This window comes from Notolepis coatsorum (assembly GCF_963971535.1).
Source record: "Notolepis coatsorum genome assembly, chromosome: 19".
NCBI lineage: Eukaryota > Metazoa > Chordata > Actinopteri > Aulopiformes > Paralepididae > Notolepis > Notolepis coatsorum.
Window position 1 is genome coordinate 86,288,474 of NC_140183.1, and position 16,130 is coordinate 86,304,603.

Below are 16,130 nucleotides of genomic sequence, written 5' to 3' on the forward strand. Positions count from 1 at the left end.
AGCGTTGGCTAACTAGCTATCGCTCGTGAGCTAACGTTAGCTACCTAGCTAACGTTACTTTCAGACCCTGTTAGTGAAGTTGAACTATCGCTCTGACGGGACGCTGAGGGCATGCTGAATGTGATTTGACCAAAGCAAAGTGTACACAGACAGTGGAGCTGTTTGCAGATAGCGAGCATTTTGACTTGTTGCGTGGTGGCGATGTCTCGCAGATAATACAACTACAAGTATAATTATATAATATATATATTTTATTTAAAAAAAAAATATATATATATATATATATTTTTTTTCTTTTTTTTTTATAAAACGAAAAACGATCGGTATCGGCAGTGTATCGGCCAATATGGCTCATAGACGATCGGTGATCGGTATCGGTGGCAAAAAACATGATCGGGGCATCCCTAGAAAATTCTATATTTTTTACACTAGTATGTGGTTAATTTGTTGGATATTGTGATAACGATATGACATGCAATAACATTAAAATGTAAGTATATCATTCTTATGTCCTTCTGTTTAACATCTTAAGCCCTAACCATATTTTCAGAAAATTCACCTAAAAATACATAACAAGGTCCATTTGTCTGTTCCTGGCATCTAGGGACATCAGGGAATGTATTCCCAGTGTCAGAAATATTGTGTCTGTTACTATGCTTGAGTAAATTGTAGGGGTGTAAAGTAGGGATGCCCCGATCGATCGGCCACCGATCGTTATCGGCCGATATTCAGTATAAATATGCGATCGGTGATAATGTTTTATTTTCACCGATCGTCAAACCCGATCACTCGCTGTCGCTGAGTTCTGTCTCAGACACCGGTGGTGCGGCGTCTGCTCTCGAGTCCAGCCCCTCCCGCACGCATGTAAACACGGGTCTAGTCTAGTGAGACACGGGAGGACGGCGTGTCTCCCTGAGCTAACGTTAGCTTAGCTACCGTTACAAAATGACCCAGTCAACTATTCACTTTTAGTTTAATACATGATGAGGCATTGTCTAACCGAACGGTATCTAGCCGGCCAGCTACCTATAGCTCCTGACATCAACAAACGCTCTACTCAAACTAGAAAGAAACAGACTAAGAAACGACGTAAACTCCATGATCAAAACTGCAAAAAAGAATTTCATCAATGACAAAACTGAGGAAAACAAAAACAAACCACGTGAACTTTGGAAATTACTCAATAATCAACTAGGATGCAGTAAAAAACTTAAAACCAGATTCTCAAACAAACATAAAAACGGACAACACGCTCATCACAGACAAGCTGGATGTAGCCAATTACTTAAACATTTTCTTCACAAACATAGCCACAACACTAGTAAACAAACTACCCTCCCACTCAGGGCTTTATGGGGTAGAACACATAGTAGCTTACTACAAAAACCTAGGGGTCCGCAAGGACGACTTCAAGCTGGAAATGGTAACAACAGATGAGGTACTCAATAAACTGAGCGCCCTCCAACCTAACAAGGCCACTGGCCATGACAACATCCCCTCCAAATTCCTCAGAGACTCAGCAGCCGCCATCACCCCAATCATCACACACATAATAAACCTCTCCATAAAACAGGGACACGTCCCCAAGGACTTCAAAATTGCGAGGGTGACCCCTCTGCACAAAAAGGGCAGCAAATTAGACCCAGGCAACTACCGCCCTGTTTCTATTCTCACCTCCATCTCGAAAGTCATGGAAAAAATTGTCTACGAACAGGTCGAAAGGTACCTAGCGGAAAAAAATCGAATCTACGAATTCCAATCTGGCTTCAGAACATCCCACTCCACTGACACATGCCTTCTCTATTTGAATGACCACATCAAACAAGAGGTGGACGCAGGCAAATACTGCGGCATGGTCATGCTGGACCTACAAAAGACCTTTGACACGGTCAATCACTCCATTCTGATTGACAAGCTAAAAGCAATTGGTTTTGATAGTCTATCAGTGAGCTGGATGCAATCCTACCTTGAGGGGAGGGAACAGATGGTGGAGGTAAACGGTACCCTATCCCCCCCCCTCACAGTGAGCTGTGGTGTTCCACAAGGAAGCATACTAGGACCGCTACTGTTCCTAATTTATGCAAATGACATGTCGTCAGCTTGTGACTGCAACTTGTTCCTGTTTGCGGACGACTCAGCCCTGCTGGTCTCTGACAAGAACAAGTTACAGGTTGAAAAAACCCTCAGCTCGGAACTAGGCAGAATCTGCATATGGCTCGCTGATAACAAACTATCATTACACATGGGCAAAACAGAGTCCATTCTCTTCGGTTCAAATAACAAACTCAGCAAGACCGACGGCTTCTCAGTTACAGTGGGTGACAATATTGTCACAAGGAAAGATGAAATTACCTACCTGGGTTCCATCCTAGAGGCTAATCTCTCCTGTGACAAAATGGCATCCAATGTAATAAAAAAAGTCAACCAACGAACTCGATTCTTGTACCGGATCTCCTCTCTGGTAAACAAGAATACCCTGAAGACTCTGGCAGGAGCACTCATTCAGGGGTACTACGACTATGCTTGCACCTCATGGTACCAAAGCACCTCAAAGGCGCTAAAAACAAAATTACAAACATCTCAAAACAAACTGGTCAGACTACTGCTTGACCTTACTCCTAGAACCCACCTCACCCCTGCCCACTTTGACAACCTAGGATGGCTTAGAGTAGACGACAGAGTACAGCAACTTGCAATGGGCCTGGTCTACAAGATACACTACACGACCAAGGTACCCATGTACATGTCAAAATACTTCCCAAAGGTCAGTGAATACCACGATCACAACACCAGAGGGAGCTCCACAAATCATGTTAAACCCAGATTCGGCTCAAATAAGGGACTAAACACGTTTAGCAATTATGCCACATCAATGTGGAACGCCCTACCCAAAGCTGTAAAGGAATGTGGATCACTACCCACTTTCAAAACCTCTCTCAAGGGACACCTACGGGAGACTGCAATTCAACACTGGCCCCTGTAAATATCCTAACCCAACCCCCTCCAATGTACAGTCATTTACCTAGTATGGTTTTGTCAATAGTCCAATGTACAATTTTGTTTGTTTGTACAGTGTCTCCTCCCCCCCCCCCCTCAATGTACAGTTTTACTTGTTTATACAGTGTGCCCCCCCCCCCAACCACCTCCAATGTAAATTACCCAGTATGGTTGTCAATATCCCAATGTACCCAACCCCCCCCACCCAACCTCCTCCGATGTACAGTTTCTACGTCAAATGTATATACTCCCTTTTCTTGACTCCTTCTGTATCACAAACAGTACTGTATTTGCAAATCTGGTATGTCATAAATGTATAGATGTAGCAGTACTGACTATCTGTATGTCATGTATGTCATATATGTCCTGATGAATTGAAAATGGGGGACCCTGATGTAAACAAGACGAAAGTCTTTCTCTGGTCTGCATCCCCTTAACAATTGTGTGTATTGAGCTGTACTGTATTGTACCCATTCTGCAATCTGTTAATAAAGTTTTCAATCAATCAATTCAATCAATCAGGTATGATACCTGTTAGCTGTTAGCTGTTAGCTCACGTTAGCGCAAGTTAGTTCACTGTTAAAAACTAAATGTCCCATTGAACTAAATAATTCACTGAGGCGTTGTATTAACGTTATATATCCGGCTAGCAGTAGCTACAGATAGCTCCTGATATCAATGTCTTATAACACTGATTCGATGCGTATTCGAGCTGAGGGCTTGCCGAGCACAGTTAAGTAACGTTATACCAATAGGGTCCAGGTGCAGCGCCGGAGAATCCTGGCCGTAGCTCGAGGCTACTCGAGTATAGGTCCAGCTGCAGCTCGGGAGAATCCTGGCTGTAGCTGGAGGCTACTAGAGTACACACAGACAGTGGAGCTTGTTGCGTGGTGGTGATGTCTCGCAGATAATACAAGTACAAGTCTAATTATATAATATATATATTTTATAAAAAAAAAATTATATAAATAAATTTTAATTTCTTTTAATCAAAAACGATCGGTATCGGATCGGTATCGGCCGATATGGCTCACGACGATCGGTATCGGTGGCAAAAAACGTGATCGGGGCATCCCTAGTGTAAAGGTACACGTATCCGTACCGAACCGTTTCAGTACTGGACCTTCGGTTCAGTACGGCTGTGTACCGAACAAATACACCGGTACGTTAACCACTAATGACCGCCCACTGGGGGGCTGTTTTTTATACAATCTAATATAATTATTATAATTTCTTCTTTTTTTTCTTTTTTACAAGTCGATTATTAATTTCAATATAGAATATTCGTTGACAGCCCTACAAGTACAATTAGTTACTGCACACTACATCACCCCTGAGTGGAACATGGAAAGCCAAACTTTCCCCCACTGTACCAAAAACACGTACCGAACCTTAACTTCAAAACCGAGGTATGTACCGTACCGTGGTTTTTGTGTACCGTTACACCCCTAGTAAATTGTAATGAACCAAAAGGAGAATATAAATTATTGATTATTATTTAATTTTTTCATCTTTGACGGTGAATAACACCATGCTAACTGACCAGACGTGAAAAATAGCTCATTCAGCACCTTCTTGAGATCAAATCTAAGCAAATTAATAAATGGCAGATGATTTACAGGGTTTTTTGCAGATGGCTGCAGTACTGAATTTTGCCATCCGGACACATGCAATTTGAATATAGAATATCAGGCCTCTAAATGACCCTATTATGGCCAAGTCATACACAGTGTACTCTAGAGCAGCATTTTCTGCACGTCCAGATTCCAAGCTGTTTTTGGCTGGGCTCCGCCCATACTCCCAATGCGCTTTGAGTGACAGTCACCCACAGTCTGCACTGGCAGACAGAGAGAGAGATAGAGAGTAGGGCTGTCTTAACTACTTCGAAGCTTCGTTCGATGGGCATGGGATTCGAATATGAAAATAAATTCGAATATATATTAAAAAAAAATATATATATATATATAATAAATATCCTTTTTATTTAAATTTTTTATCACGAAGCTTCGAATTAAAATCGAATCTCGGCCCCGAAGCTTCGAATTCCAAAAAGAAAATTCGAAGGTCAGCCCTAATAGAGAGGGAGACAATTAATTTCACCGCGGGGGGGGGCATAATGCCACGGGACAATGCATTGGTAACTTGTTTCAAATGACAATATATACCCACGTGAATATTATTGCACGGATCGGAATACGCGTGGGAGTGTGCGCTTTGATATTTTGTAACAGGTTGACATGATGCGAGTGCTGATAGAGCGAGAGCGAGCGAGAGAGGGAGAGGGAGGAGAGATCCTCAGAGAGAGCGTGCGTGTTTCCCCCCACACACACGCAATCGCGAGCATGTGTAAATGCTCTGAGTCGCACCATATGAGAGCCTCTCTCTCCCTCCCTCTCTCTTTTTGAGGAAGTGTCAGTGACAGGGAAACCGCTTTCGCATTATTTCCACTCGCTCCGTTGTTGAGCGAATTGTTGATTGTGGGCGGTGGCTACAACCACAGAAGGAGCTGAGGTATGCAGATCAGAATCCTTACGCGTCACAGGTAGGTTAAATTCAGAATGGCTTAGTTCACTGGGGGAGGACCTTGTCTCATCTGAACTGGAGGAATGCGCAAAAATTTGAATTTGAGACAGACAGTGTTGGTACAACCCCACATTGCTAGAAAACAATGCTAAACACTGGAAAAGGCCATTTATAAGATAGTTCCCCTTTAAAATGTCTATATAAATGCTTCTGAAGGGGTAAAACACTGGTATGGCAGCTATTACTGTACTCTTCACATAGTAAAGAGGTATTTTAAGAACATTTATTGTGCAAAACTGCAATAGAAAAATGCAAAACCTTTTTCTCAAGTTACCTTTTCTCAAGTGTCTGCGGGCAGGTAATATTTTTATTTTAATTAATATTTTGACGCTGTTGAAACGTAAATAATCAAAAATTATAAAATGATTCAGCTATACTATAGCTAATGTCCATAAATATCTTTCTTTTGAATGAAATATGTTCAAGAATTGAATCAGGATCGTTAGCAGAGAGAGAGAGGGGGGGGGGGGGGTGGACGGACTCAGCCCCCCCTTCCCTCACTATTGGATGCCTCTGAGCGTTCCCAGGGATAGGTTTAGTTAGCGTTAGCAGCCAACATTAGTTAAGGTTTTAGCGCGACGTGGGGCATTCCAGAATGGCGAGGATGCAAAGCATGTTAGACCATTGGACCCGTTGCAGTTTACATTACACAGTTCTAAACTGCGCGACTCGTGAGAAGTTGTCACACAGCTATCAAACGCAGGGCTGAAGAGCTAGTTTGCTTCTAGAATTGAAGGTCCGCTCTGCTCTGTCTATTACGAAATGACAATTGCGCGTTGACACGCCCACTACGCAAAGCCATTACTCGCACACTGTGCTCCTAAATGATTTTTCCAGTTCGCAAATCTTTTTTTTTCTTCAGAAACTGGATAAAAGAAACACCCCATCGATCAGCCTCTCAGGATACCTTGCATATTATCGCATGTACATTGTTTCACAAGTTTCCCAATTCCCCCAAATCACATCTGTATAAAAAAGTCGACAAATTCAGCCTGAAAATGCAGAAAATCTCAATCATTGCATGTGCGTCTATGGAGTAGAATTCTCACAATGTCTGAGGCACCCAATTCTAAGATATGATTGGCCAGTCTGCATTAGGGATGGGTACCGAATTCGGTACTTTTGAGGTACCGAACCGAAACACGTCGGTACTACCGAGTATCGAATATTTTTTCTTTACTTTTTTTTTTAACTTTTTTCTTTTCATGTCAACGTTCACACGCACAATATATGCTTACCTAGGATTTGACTTGATTCAACAACAAAGCAGTCGGAGCAATGACAAGCTGAAAACTGTCGAAATTGTAGTTATTTGAAGTTTGGATTTTTTTTTACGACTGAGGTAGGTAAATTAAATTTCTTGAGACTAAAGTACCGAAAAAAGGTACCGTTGGGTACCGGTATCGATTCACAGGTACCGGATGTGAAAGGTACCCATCCCTAGTCTGCATTCGAATGTGGGACACAGCAAAGGGTCAGTTTCAATTAAGATTTGCATCCGCCATCCTACGATAGACTATTCATTTGAGAAAATTATTATTGTGTCGCATGCAACGTGTCTCATATTGTCTTGTGTTGTTCTTTATCAACAAAAGTAAGTTCTCATTTGGTTAGTGAGGCTCTTCACCCTCTACTCGCGGATCAAAACAAACAAGCCCACATGCAGTTTGGCCTGAAACTATGAGGCTTATGGGAAATGTGGTCTTGACATGACAATTAGTCTACCATTTGTTCCAGCAATGGTCTAATTTGTTTACTGTAATCATACCAAAGTATCACAACCCATCTGAATGTATTTAGTAAAAAATCAATACAAATACTATATAAGTCAGTTATCAGGGCGTAGAGCAGGGCAATTCTTGCTAAAACGTGAATCACGATTTTTCTCTCTAAGAATTGAGATCACGATTCTCTCACGATTCTTATTTTTTCAATAAAATCATTTAAAAAGTCAAGTAAAAAAAAATATATATGTATATTTTTTTATAATAAAGAAAAATCGTCATAACTTAGAAATGAGATTGCATAGGTCTATGAATCGAGATCGCGATTTTTTTTTATTAATTGCCCAGCCCTGGCGTATATATATATAAATATAGTCAACAGACCTTCAGGGTAGGGGTGGACGGTATGGTCTAAAATGTATATCACGGTATAATTTGAAGCATAGACGGTAACGGTATATATCACGGTATCATCGTTTTTGATACAATTTTTTTTTTTTATATAATTTTTTTTTTTTTTTTAATAAAATATATATATTATATAATTAGACTTGTACTTGTATTATCTGCGAGACATCGCCACCACGCAACAAGCTCCACTGTCTGTGTGTACTCTAGTAGCCTCCAGCTACGGCCAGGATTCTCCGGAGCTGCACCTGGACCTATACTCGAGTAGCCTCGAGCAGAGCTACGGCCAGGATTCTCCGGAGCTGCACCTGGACCTATACTCGAGTAGCCTCGAGCAGAGCTACGGCCAGGATTCTCCGGCGCTGCACCTGGACCCTATTGGTATAACGTTACTTAACTGTGCTCAGCAAGCCCTCAGCTCGAATACGCATCGAATCAGTGTTATAAGACATTGATATCAGGAGCTATCTGTAGCTACTGCTAGCCGGATATATAACGTTAATACAACGCCTCAGTGAATTATTTAGTTCAATGGGACATTTCGTTTTGAACGGTGAACTAACGTGAGCTAACACTACAGATCCTGTAGTCTATAGTATCCATGTGTATTTGTGTAGTCTTTAAAAAAAAAAAACCCAACATTATAATAGTTGTATAATGCTGTATTGCATGTATCTGTGTGTATGAGAGAGGGATATGCGCATGTGTGTTTGTGCATAATGTGGGGGGGGGGGGGGGGGGGGGGGGGGGGTTGTGTATATAGGTTTAAGAGGGGAGGTCGCTTATCTTGGTTTTTTTTACCTTTCCTGCACATTTTAACTGTTCTTTTACTTATTTTATTCCAGAATGTATGTTTGTAAGTGCAAATAACAATAAACAAACAAACAAATGCATGGGTGGACTACATGTTCACAGTTCTAGGGGAACTACCCGCATGGCCTCAGACATAATAATGGCACAAAAGCCAGGAAAGTACAGAGAGGAATTTCCTACAACGATGGCAATATTAGACTGTACAGAGTTAAAAATTCAAACCCCAACTTCCAAGGCTACTCAACCTACAAGTCTGCAAACACATTGAAATCCCTCATAGCATGTGATCCACGAGGTTCTGTAATATTTTCTTCAACTCTTTTCACTGGATCTATGTCTGACAAAGAAATAGTTAGGCAGAGCAACTTTATTAAGCTAATGAAAAATCTGCTTAAACATGGCTATCTGGACTTGAAATAAACATCCCACCCTTCGTCAGAGGGAAAAAAAAGTGGCTGCACACAGGACACATGTTGAACGTGCTATATCAAAGATAAAGAAATTTTAAATTGGATCCCTAACATAAGGTTGACAAACATCAACCAGATCTGGTATGTTGTGAGCATGCTGTCTAACTTCCAGCCAAGAATACCATTACCGGATGCTTAATTATTTAAGGTAACCAACTTGCGTCTAGCCACGCCCCCGCGGCAGCTCTGCAGCGGAGCTCCGGGGGCGTGGCTAGACGCGGCATTATGTAGCCGTAATTCCCCCTCATTATTTTTTTTTAACATGCATTCTTTCGCCGGTTAAGTTTAGGCATTGTTTCGGAGTTGGTTATGGTTAGGGTTAAGTTTAGGCATTGTTTCGGAGTTGGTTAAGGTTACGTTTAGGCGCTGTTTCGGAGTTGGTTAAGGTTAGAGTTCGTCTTAGAGCATGGCAATATTCTTTCGGAGTTGGTTAAGGTTAAGTTTAGGCATTGTTTCGGAGTTGGTTAAGGTTAGGGTTAAGGTTAGGCATTGTTTCGGAGTTGGTTAAGGTTAGAAGGGTTAAGTTTAGGCGCTGTTTCGGAGTTGGTTAAGGTTAGAGTTTGTCGCAGAGAATGGCAATAGAATCAGGGATGCACCGATATGAAAATTTGCCACCGATACCGATAGTTCAACTAACACAATCGGCCGATACAGATATTTGTGGCAACAATTTTTTTTTGTAAAATTTCTTTTTTTGTAATATTTTTTTTTGTAATATATATATATATATTTTTGAAACTACTGTATATTTGTGTTACAAATTGTGCTCACCGATATGAACATAGGCCTCTTTACTTACTTAAAAAAAGGAAGAAATAGCACTCTCTCTCCCAGTATGTTCTGCAGGGCTGCAGCTAGATACTGTTCTCCCAGCATGGTCTACCTGCTGGGCTGCAGCGAGATACTATTGTCTCAACCAATGAATTTTGATTGACAGTCGATTCTGCCAATTACGTCACACACCGCTTGCACCCGCCTCTGCTGTTATCACCAATCGGCAAGCGCGTATACATTTTTTACTTCGGCTTTTGTCCGCCATTGATTTTGACGAGAGCTTTTCTACAACAACAACAATGGCGGCGCGGCTGACATTTAGCTTTTAGCTCCGCAGGATGACTTAAATGAGGCATAATGATTTTACTGGAACTAATGTTATAATAAAACAAAGCCTTTCTATACATGTGTGATTGAAAACGTTATTAACAGATTGCAGAATGGGTAAAACTCAGGGCTCTGTGAGCAACGGAAGGAACTGAGCTAGTATGAACGCTTGCTACGTTCGGGTAAATAATATGCTGATGTTATTGAACGTGTAACACTAACTATATAACGTTAATGCCACAAAACGAATGCCTTGTTAATCATAAGTAGTAACTTTGATGCAGTAGCTTGTGTGTGTGGGGGGGACTGGGAACGGCGTTGTGCAGGTCGCGAGTGAACTTTTTTTTGTCTTGACGCTACACAAATTGATGGATATTTTATCGGCTACTGCCATCGACACAGTCGAGCTTATCGGCCGATACCGATACCCGACCGATACATCGGTGCACCCCTAAATAGAATGCAAGCCACAACCAATGGGCTATTATTCTTTCACATCAAACTGCATGACGGTGCACATTTTTTTTCCCCATAAACTGTGAATGAGCACCATTTTGCCTTTATTACCAAATGTATCCGTGTTTTTATTGTGCTTTGAAACTACCTGTTAGGAGTGTAGGTGGGGATCACTTTTGCCACCACTGCAGAGGTTATAGGCTGCTACCTTCTTCCCTCTGGGTTTATGCCACTGCTGTGGCCGACTTGTACAGGAGGCAGTGTCTTCATTTTATGCACGAGAAATGTCTAAACTGTACATGAGCCCAATGATGTGTGCACAGTACCCTGGTGCCCTATGGTTTCAACAGAAATGAGAAGGGGAGAAAATAAATAGGCTACTGTTTGAGAACACTGCTCGTACTAGCTGCTACTTGAATATAGCTCCCCTCTCCACTAAAATGTATCAGCAATAGTAGTAATCATGGATTATCGTCATAGTTCTTGTAATCTTCAATCAAGTCAACTGTAGGGCTGACCCCTATTAGTCGATTAATCGGTCGAAAGGAGTCGTAGTCGACTGGCCAACCTCTTAGTCGAATACATTTATATATATATATATATATATATATATATATATATATATATATATAAAAAAATATTATCATTCTTTCCAAAAGAAAAGAGGCCTAGAAGCGTGGCTAACGCTAATGGCACGCATACCAGAGGCTAACTGCCTACGAAAACAGGCACATAGGCACTGAAAGAGGATTTCACCCATCTAATGAACACACTAGACTAGACAAATATCAAGATGTATCCATCAGTGGACCAATTGCATGCTTTTGCAGAGGACAAGAAGCCTTCAGTCGACTCCTTCAGACATTAAGCACCCCCCACAGCCCAAATGGAATGATAAAAAATAAAAAATAAAATTAATATTATACTTTTTTAATTTTTTTGTCGACCAACTAACGGCAAATTTTGGCCAATCATAGTCGACCATCCAAATCCTTAGTCGGGGACATCCCTAGTCAACTGTAAGTAATGCTTGAGAGTAGCTAGCTAACGTTATATATAGCTAATGCTTGCATCACCATGGAGGTCTAAGGTAAATGTGTATCTCATGCACATACTTTTCCACTGCATATTGTAACCCTCTCTTCTCTGCTTCTAGATGAAATAATTGTGTTATCTTTAAAAAACAGGTCTATTACCTGCTGTGGTAAATTTCCTGCGGCCTAGCCTATGTTTTTACCAACGTGTTCGTGTTTCCGGGTTCCCGTTTTGCGCTCCGATTGGCCACTAACCTACGCTAGTACGCCCCCCTCGCTATGAGCGTAGCAGGATGCTGAAATGCAAATGTGTCTCACAGTACTGCCTCCAGGAACAGCCGTTTCCGCGTGACTTTGTGCGCTAAAGTTCTGGTAAGTTTAAAGTGCTTAGAAATGCCGGTAAATGCCGGTTCATTCATGCTTTGAGGCACACTTCCTGACAGGATTTTATAATATTGTATTTTATAATAACAATTCATGACAGCTTGTATAGCTCAACTGGTTAGTCCCCTGCCTGTGGACCATATGGTCCCCGGTTCGAATCTCTTGGATACTTCTTTTTGAAGTATTGCGGTCGTCGTCCATTATTTTGCATTAATAAATCAGATATCATGCGTGTGTTTTTGTGTGTGCGCTCTCGCGCTGACTCGTTAAGCCTTTCCCTACGCATATTCATTTCTGGAGCATTTCTTTATCCACTCTGGCGTGATGGTGTATTGTACTCGCAAATCGCTTCCTGTTGAATGAATCGGTTGAGTGCAGCGCCGACTCTCTACTTACAAGGGGGGCGTACTAGCGTAGGTCAGTGGCCAATCAGAGCGCAAAACGGGAACCCGGAAACACGAACGCGTTGGTAAAAGCATAGATGCGGCCTTGCCCCTTTCGTGACTGTGAAGCAAGGCTTGCATCACAGTCAGGAAAGGAGCTACCTGCGGCCATTTGTTTGTCAGACTTTTCAAAGGGGGCGTGGCTTAGCGATAGGTCTATTGGCAGTATTAGGAGGTGGGAAAGCCGGTGGGTGGGGATCGGACGTTGTGGACAGCGACTCCTACAGGTCGGTTGGTGCGCCTGTGCAGCAGAATCAGGAAGTATCGGGGGCAGCGTGAGCCTCCCACGCGTTACTCCTCGCCACAGAGATTGCGCTGTGCAGGTGAAAAGATGAGACGGCTGCCTCCTCGTGTACCGGAGGGGACACGTGATGCAAGGCTTCGTCCACATTGCAGCCGACCAGTGGGAGGCATGGTCTAACAACGTTCGAGACAGGGGAGGGTAGAATTGGATAATACGAAATTGGGATGGGAGAAAAAAATTGAAAATGGGGAGAAAAAAATAGAAAATGGGGAGAAAAAGTAGATAAAAAAAAATACTTGGAATGGCGATCAGATAATTGGAATATTCTTTTTGGGGTACATCCTAGTCAAGGTAAGGGCTATATGATATCAATCTTGCGTTGATCCAAGAATGTCTTCATTGCGATCCGAGCGTACGTGTGTAACGTTAGTTAGAGCATAATACCTATCATATGCATTTGATTTTTTAATTGTAGCGTGTGTAGGGACGAAACGCCAATGCATTTAGTATAATACACGTTGCAGGCTATTACCAGCCTCCCAGGAATTACCCTAGACCGCTCTAAAACCATACTTATATTCACCACGGTATAAAACAGGAATGTATGGATGACATTTTTTAACGATAGATACTCGATGTCAAATGGGCCATAGTATTTTATCCATAGCTATAATATAGAATATAGTTATAGCCCTGCAAACACCGCCACGTATTCCTATACTTTAGAGCGCCGGCCTTTTAACCACACATATCGCTCCGGCGCTGATTGAGTTAAGGTTTTGTTTGTTATTTTCACATTTACATGCATCTTCTCTTTGTTTGGTCTTCTATGAGTCCAGATTCCCACTCTTCCTGGTTTAGTACTTCACATGCATACAAGGCCCGTCTGATTAGCTTAGAACGTCCCAAAATGTATACCATGACTTGGCCAGTAGGCAGTAGGGATATCCCAATCTGATCTCAAAGATCGGTATCGGGGCAGATCATGGCATTTATTTAACAAATCAGTATTGGTTATATTAAGCCAAATAAGATTCAGATCCTTTTTTTTTTTTTAACAAATGAACACTTTGGATGCCACGGGTGCCCGTCTCAAAACATGGTTGAATGCCGGCACCCACTTCAATGATAGCGTTGTGAACGCATAAACTATGTCTTAAATTATGGCTATGTGTAATCTTGCCGTCGCTTATCAATGACTTGTTTGCAGTCAACATTGTCGAAACGTTTTTTTTTTTTATTTTTATTTTTTTTTATCGGTTCATTTCAGTTTTATACCATTTTGAAAAACCCTTGTTTTCTTGAAAGTTTCAGGAAAATATAAAGATTCTGTGATAAACGGCCTTTACTGGAATATTCTGGAATACACAAAAAACTGTCATTTTTCGGCCTATTTATGAATAGTTTTCAAATAAACGCTAGATTATCGATAGTATGTGTACTTATGCACGCTAGAGAAGCGAGCTGAAAAATCTATTCTCTCATTTCCTGATCAGCACGCGCACACACACACACACACACACACACACACGGCACACGCTGATATCTCTGTGAAAACAGCTCCGATTATCCCAATACTGGTAAAATAGATTCCTTACCTCAGATCAGATGTTCTCCAAAAAGATTATTCCAATTCCTGATCGCCATTCCAAATATCGATCGCGTTTATTGATTCAGCGCTGGGTACTGGAAATATGTTCCACGCTGTTTTGCGGCTCTGCAATTACTTGGATCTCTTCGGATGGCTTGCCGGAGAATTAAAACGAGGAAACTGCATTCCGCCCCCCCCCATCAGTCTAATCCAATGGGGTGCAGTACAACAGGGAGAGCCGATGGGGAGCAGTATTTTTCCAATGGAGCTCAGAGAGAGTTTGCACCACTAACGTGAGACTAGATTGATGAAATATGAATTCAAATCGCTAATAAATTTAAAAAAAAGACAAAAAAACGCTATATGTCGTCGCTGGCATTCAGCGGTCGGCATGAACTAACGACATATAGCGTCGTTGGCACTCAAAGTGTTAATGGAAAACTGTGATGCAGGCTAGGCATCCGTCTGAATCCTCCGTTTATTCAGTGAGGGGAGGTTACACTGTGCGTGCACACACACACACCCACACCCAGAGTGGAAAGGGAGAGATGGGGAGTGGAGAAGCACTGAATCAGCCGTGTGTGTAAGTTATGTCTGAGTGTGCACGTGTTCATTCTTGCCCGTCATGCCGGGGATTGTCAGCCAGTAATCCATGTAGTTTCTTATGAGATGATGAAGCAAAAATGTGACGCGATTTACTTTATAATTTGTATTACTAATTACATTCTGTATTTGTATTCTGTTGTATTATGTCCTTGTAAGGAGGACCCCCAGAAGATTAGGGATAATTAAATTGGCAGAGAACGGGGATCGTAATAAAACAAACAAGACCAACACATTAAGTAATTATTTGTCATTTATAGAAAGTCGTCATTTGTTTATTTCTCAACGTGCCACGTTCAGACCCAAGGGAGAGCAAGGGTCCATGGGTCTGATGTGTCAGACTGTTGTCTACATAAGAGAGACAATAAATAAAATACAGCCCGACACATTTGTGAGTGCACACCTAAAACAATGTAAGCCCTATACAGTGGGTAAATGACTTAAGATAAAGTGTGGCGTACTCACTTCACCAGCTGGGCGGCGTTAGGGAGCACCTCCGCAAAGCTTGAACGGAACACAATGGCATTTTTCCTCTTGCAGTTTTGAATGACATCATTGGCAACGTAGAACAGATTCAATCGATGATTGGTGTCCGCTGAAAAGAGGCGAGAGAAAAGAGATTAAGACTAAGAGACAGGTAATACATGCTTCTGGGTCCAGTGTGAATCCACAATTGTTGTGACTTCGTACATGCATAGATCCACGTGTCCATGCATTCACACACACACAAACGCTTTCCGTGGCAATTTTCAGCCTCCCAGGGCAAAAACTGTGGCCGCCAGAGGGTGGGACACTTATGTGGACCAACCAACAAACCAATAGAGCAAAGCTATAGAGCTGCTGTTTTCAGCTTAAAAACCTGAGACTGGAAGATGACCAACACTAGACTGTGCTGGTCCCCCCGCCAAAGCTAGTCTCTCCCTCTCTCTCCCCTGCATCAGCTCCTCTCACTTGTTCCTCTCTGTTGATTCGCAACTCCGTCAAGAAAATTGCAATCGGGGCAACCCTAAATGGTTTGTCTCCGACCGCCCAAGCATGTCATTCATTGTGTATGGAGGAGGCTGGGGGCATCAGGTGTCTAATAAAAATGTCCCCCAAGAAATGGTGCAATAGAGCCAATTGATATTTTTTATACAGTCACCGGTTTGAAATGCTTTGAAATATTCTCCATCTGGTTTCTTATTTGCTAAATGTAATACGACGTGTATGTGTTAATTATTGTTAACTTGTCCGGCTGTATAATTTCCATTGCTGTCTAAAGAACTACAGTTGAGTCGTA

General features: G+C 41.9%; 1 protein-coding gene across 1 annotated transcript in view; it reads right to left on the minus strand.

The window, feature by feature from the left end:
- Window positions 1-16,130, minus strand: part of rprd2b (regulation of nuclear pre-mRNA domain containing 2b) — a 156,581-nt gene that overhangs the window by 59,116 nt on the left and 81,335 nt on the right. Inside the window, exon 2 of the mRNA XM_084336757.1 lies at window positions 15,317-15,446. Within this exon, the coding sequence (XP_084192883.1) occupies window positions 15,317-15,446 (130 nt within the window). The remainder of the gene's footprint in view (window positions 1-15,316; window positions 15,447-16,130) is intronic.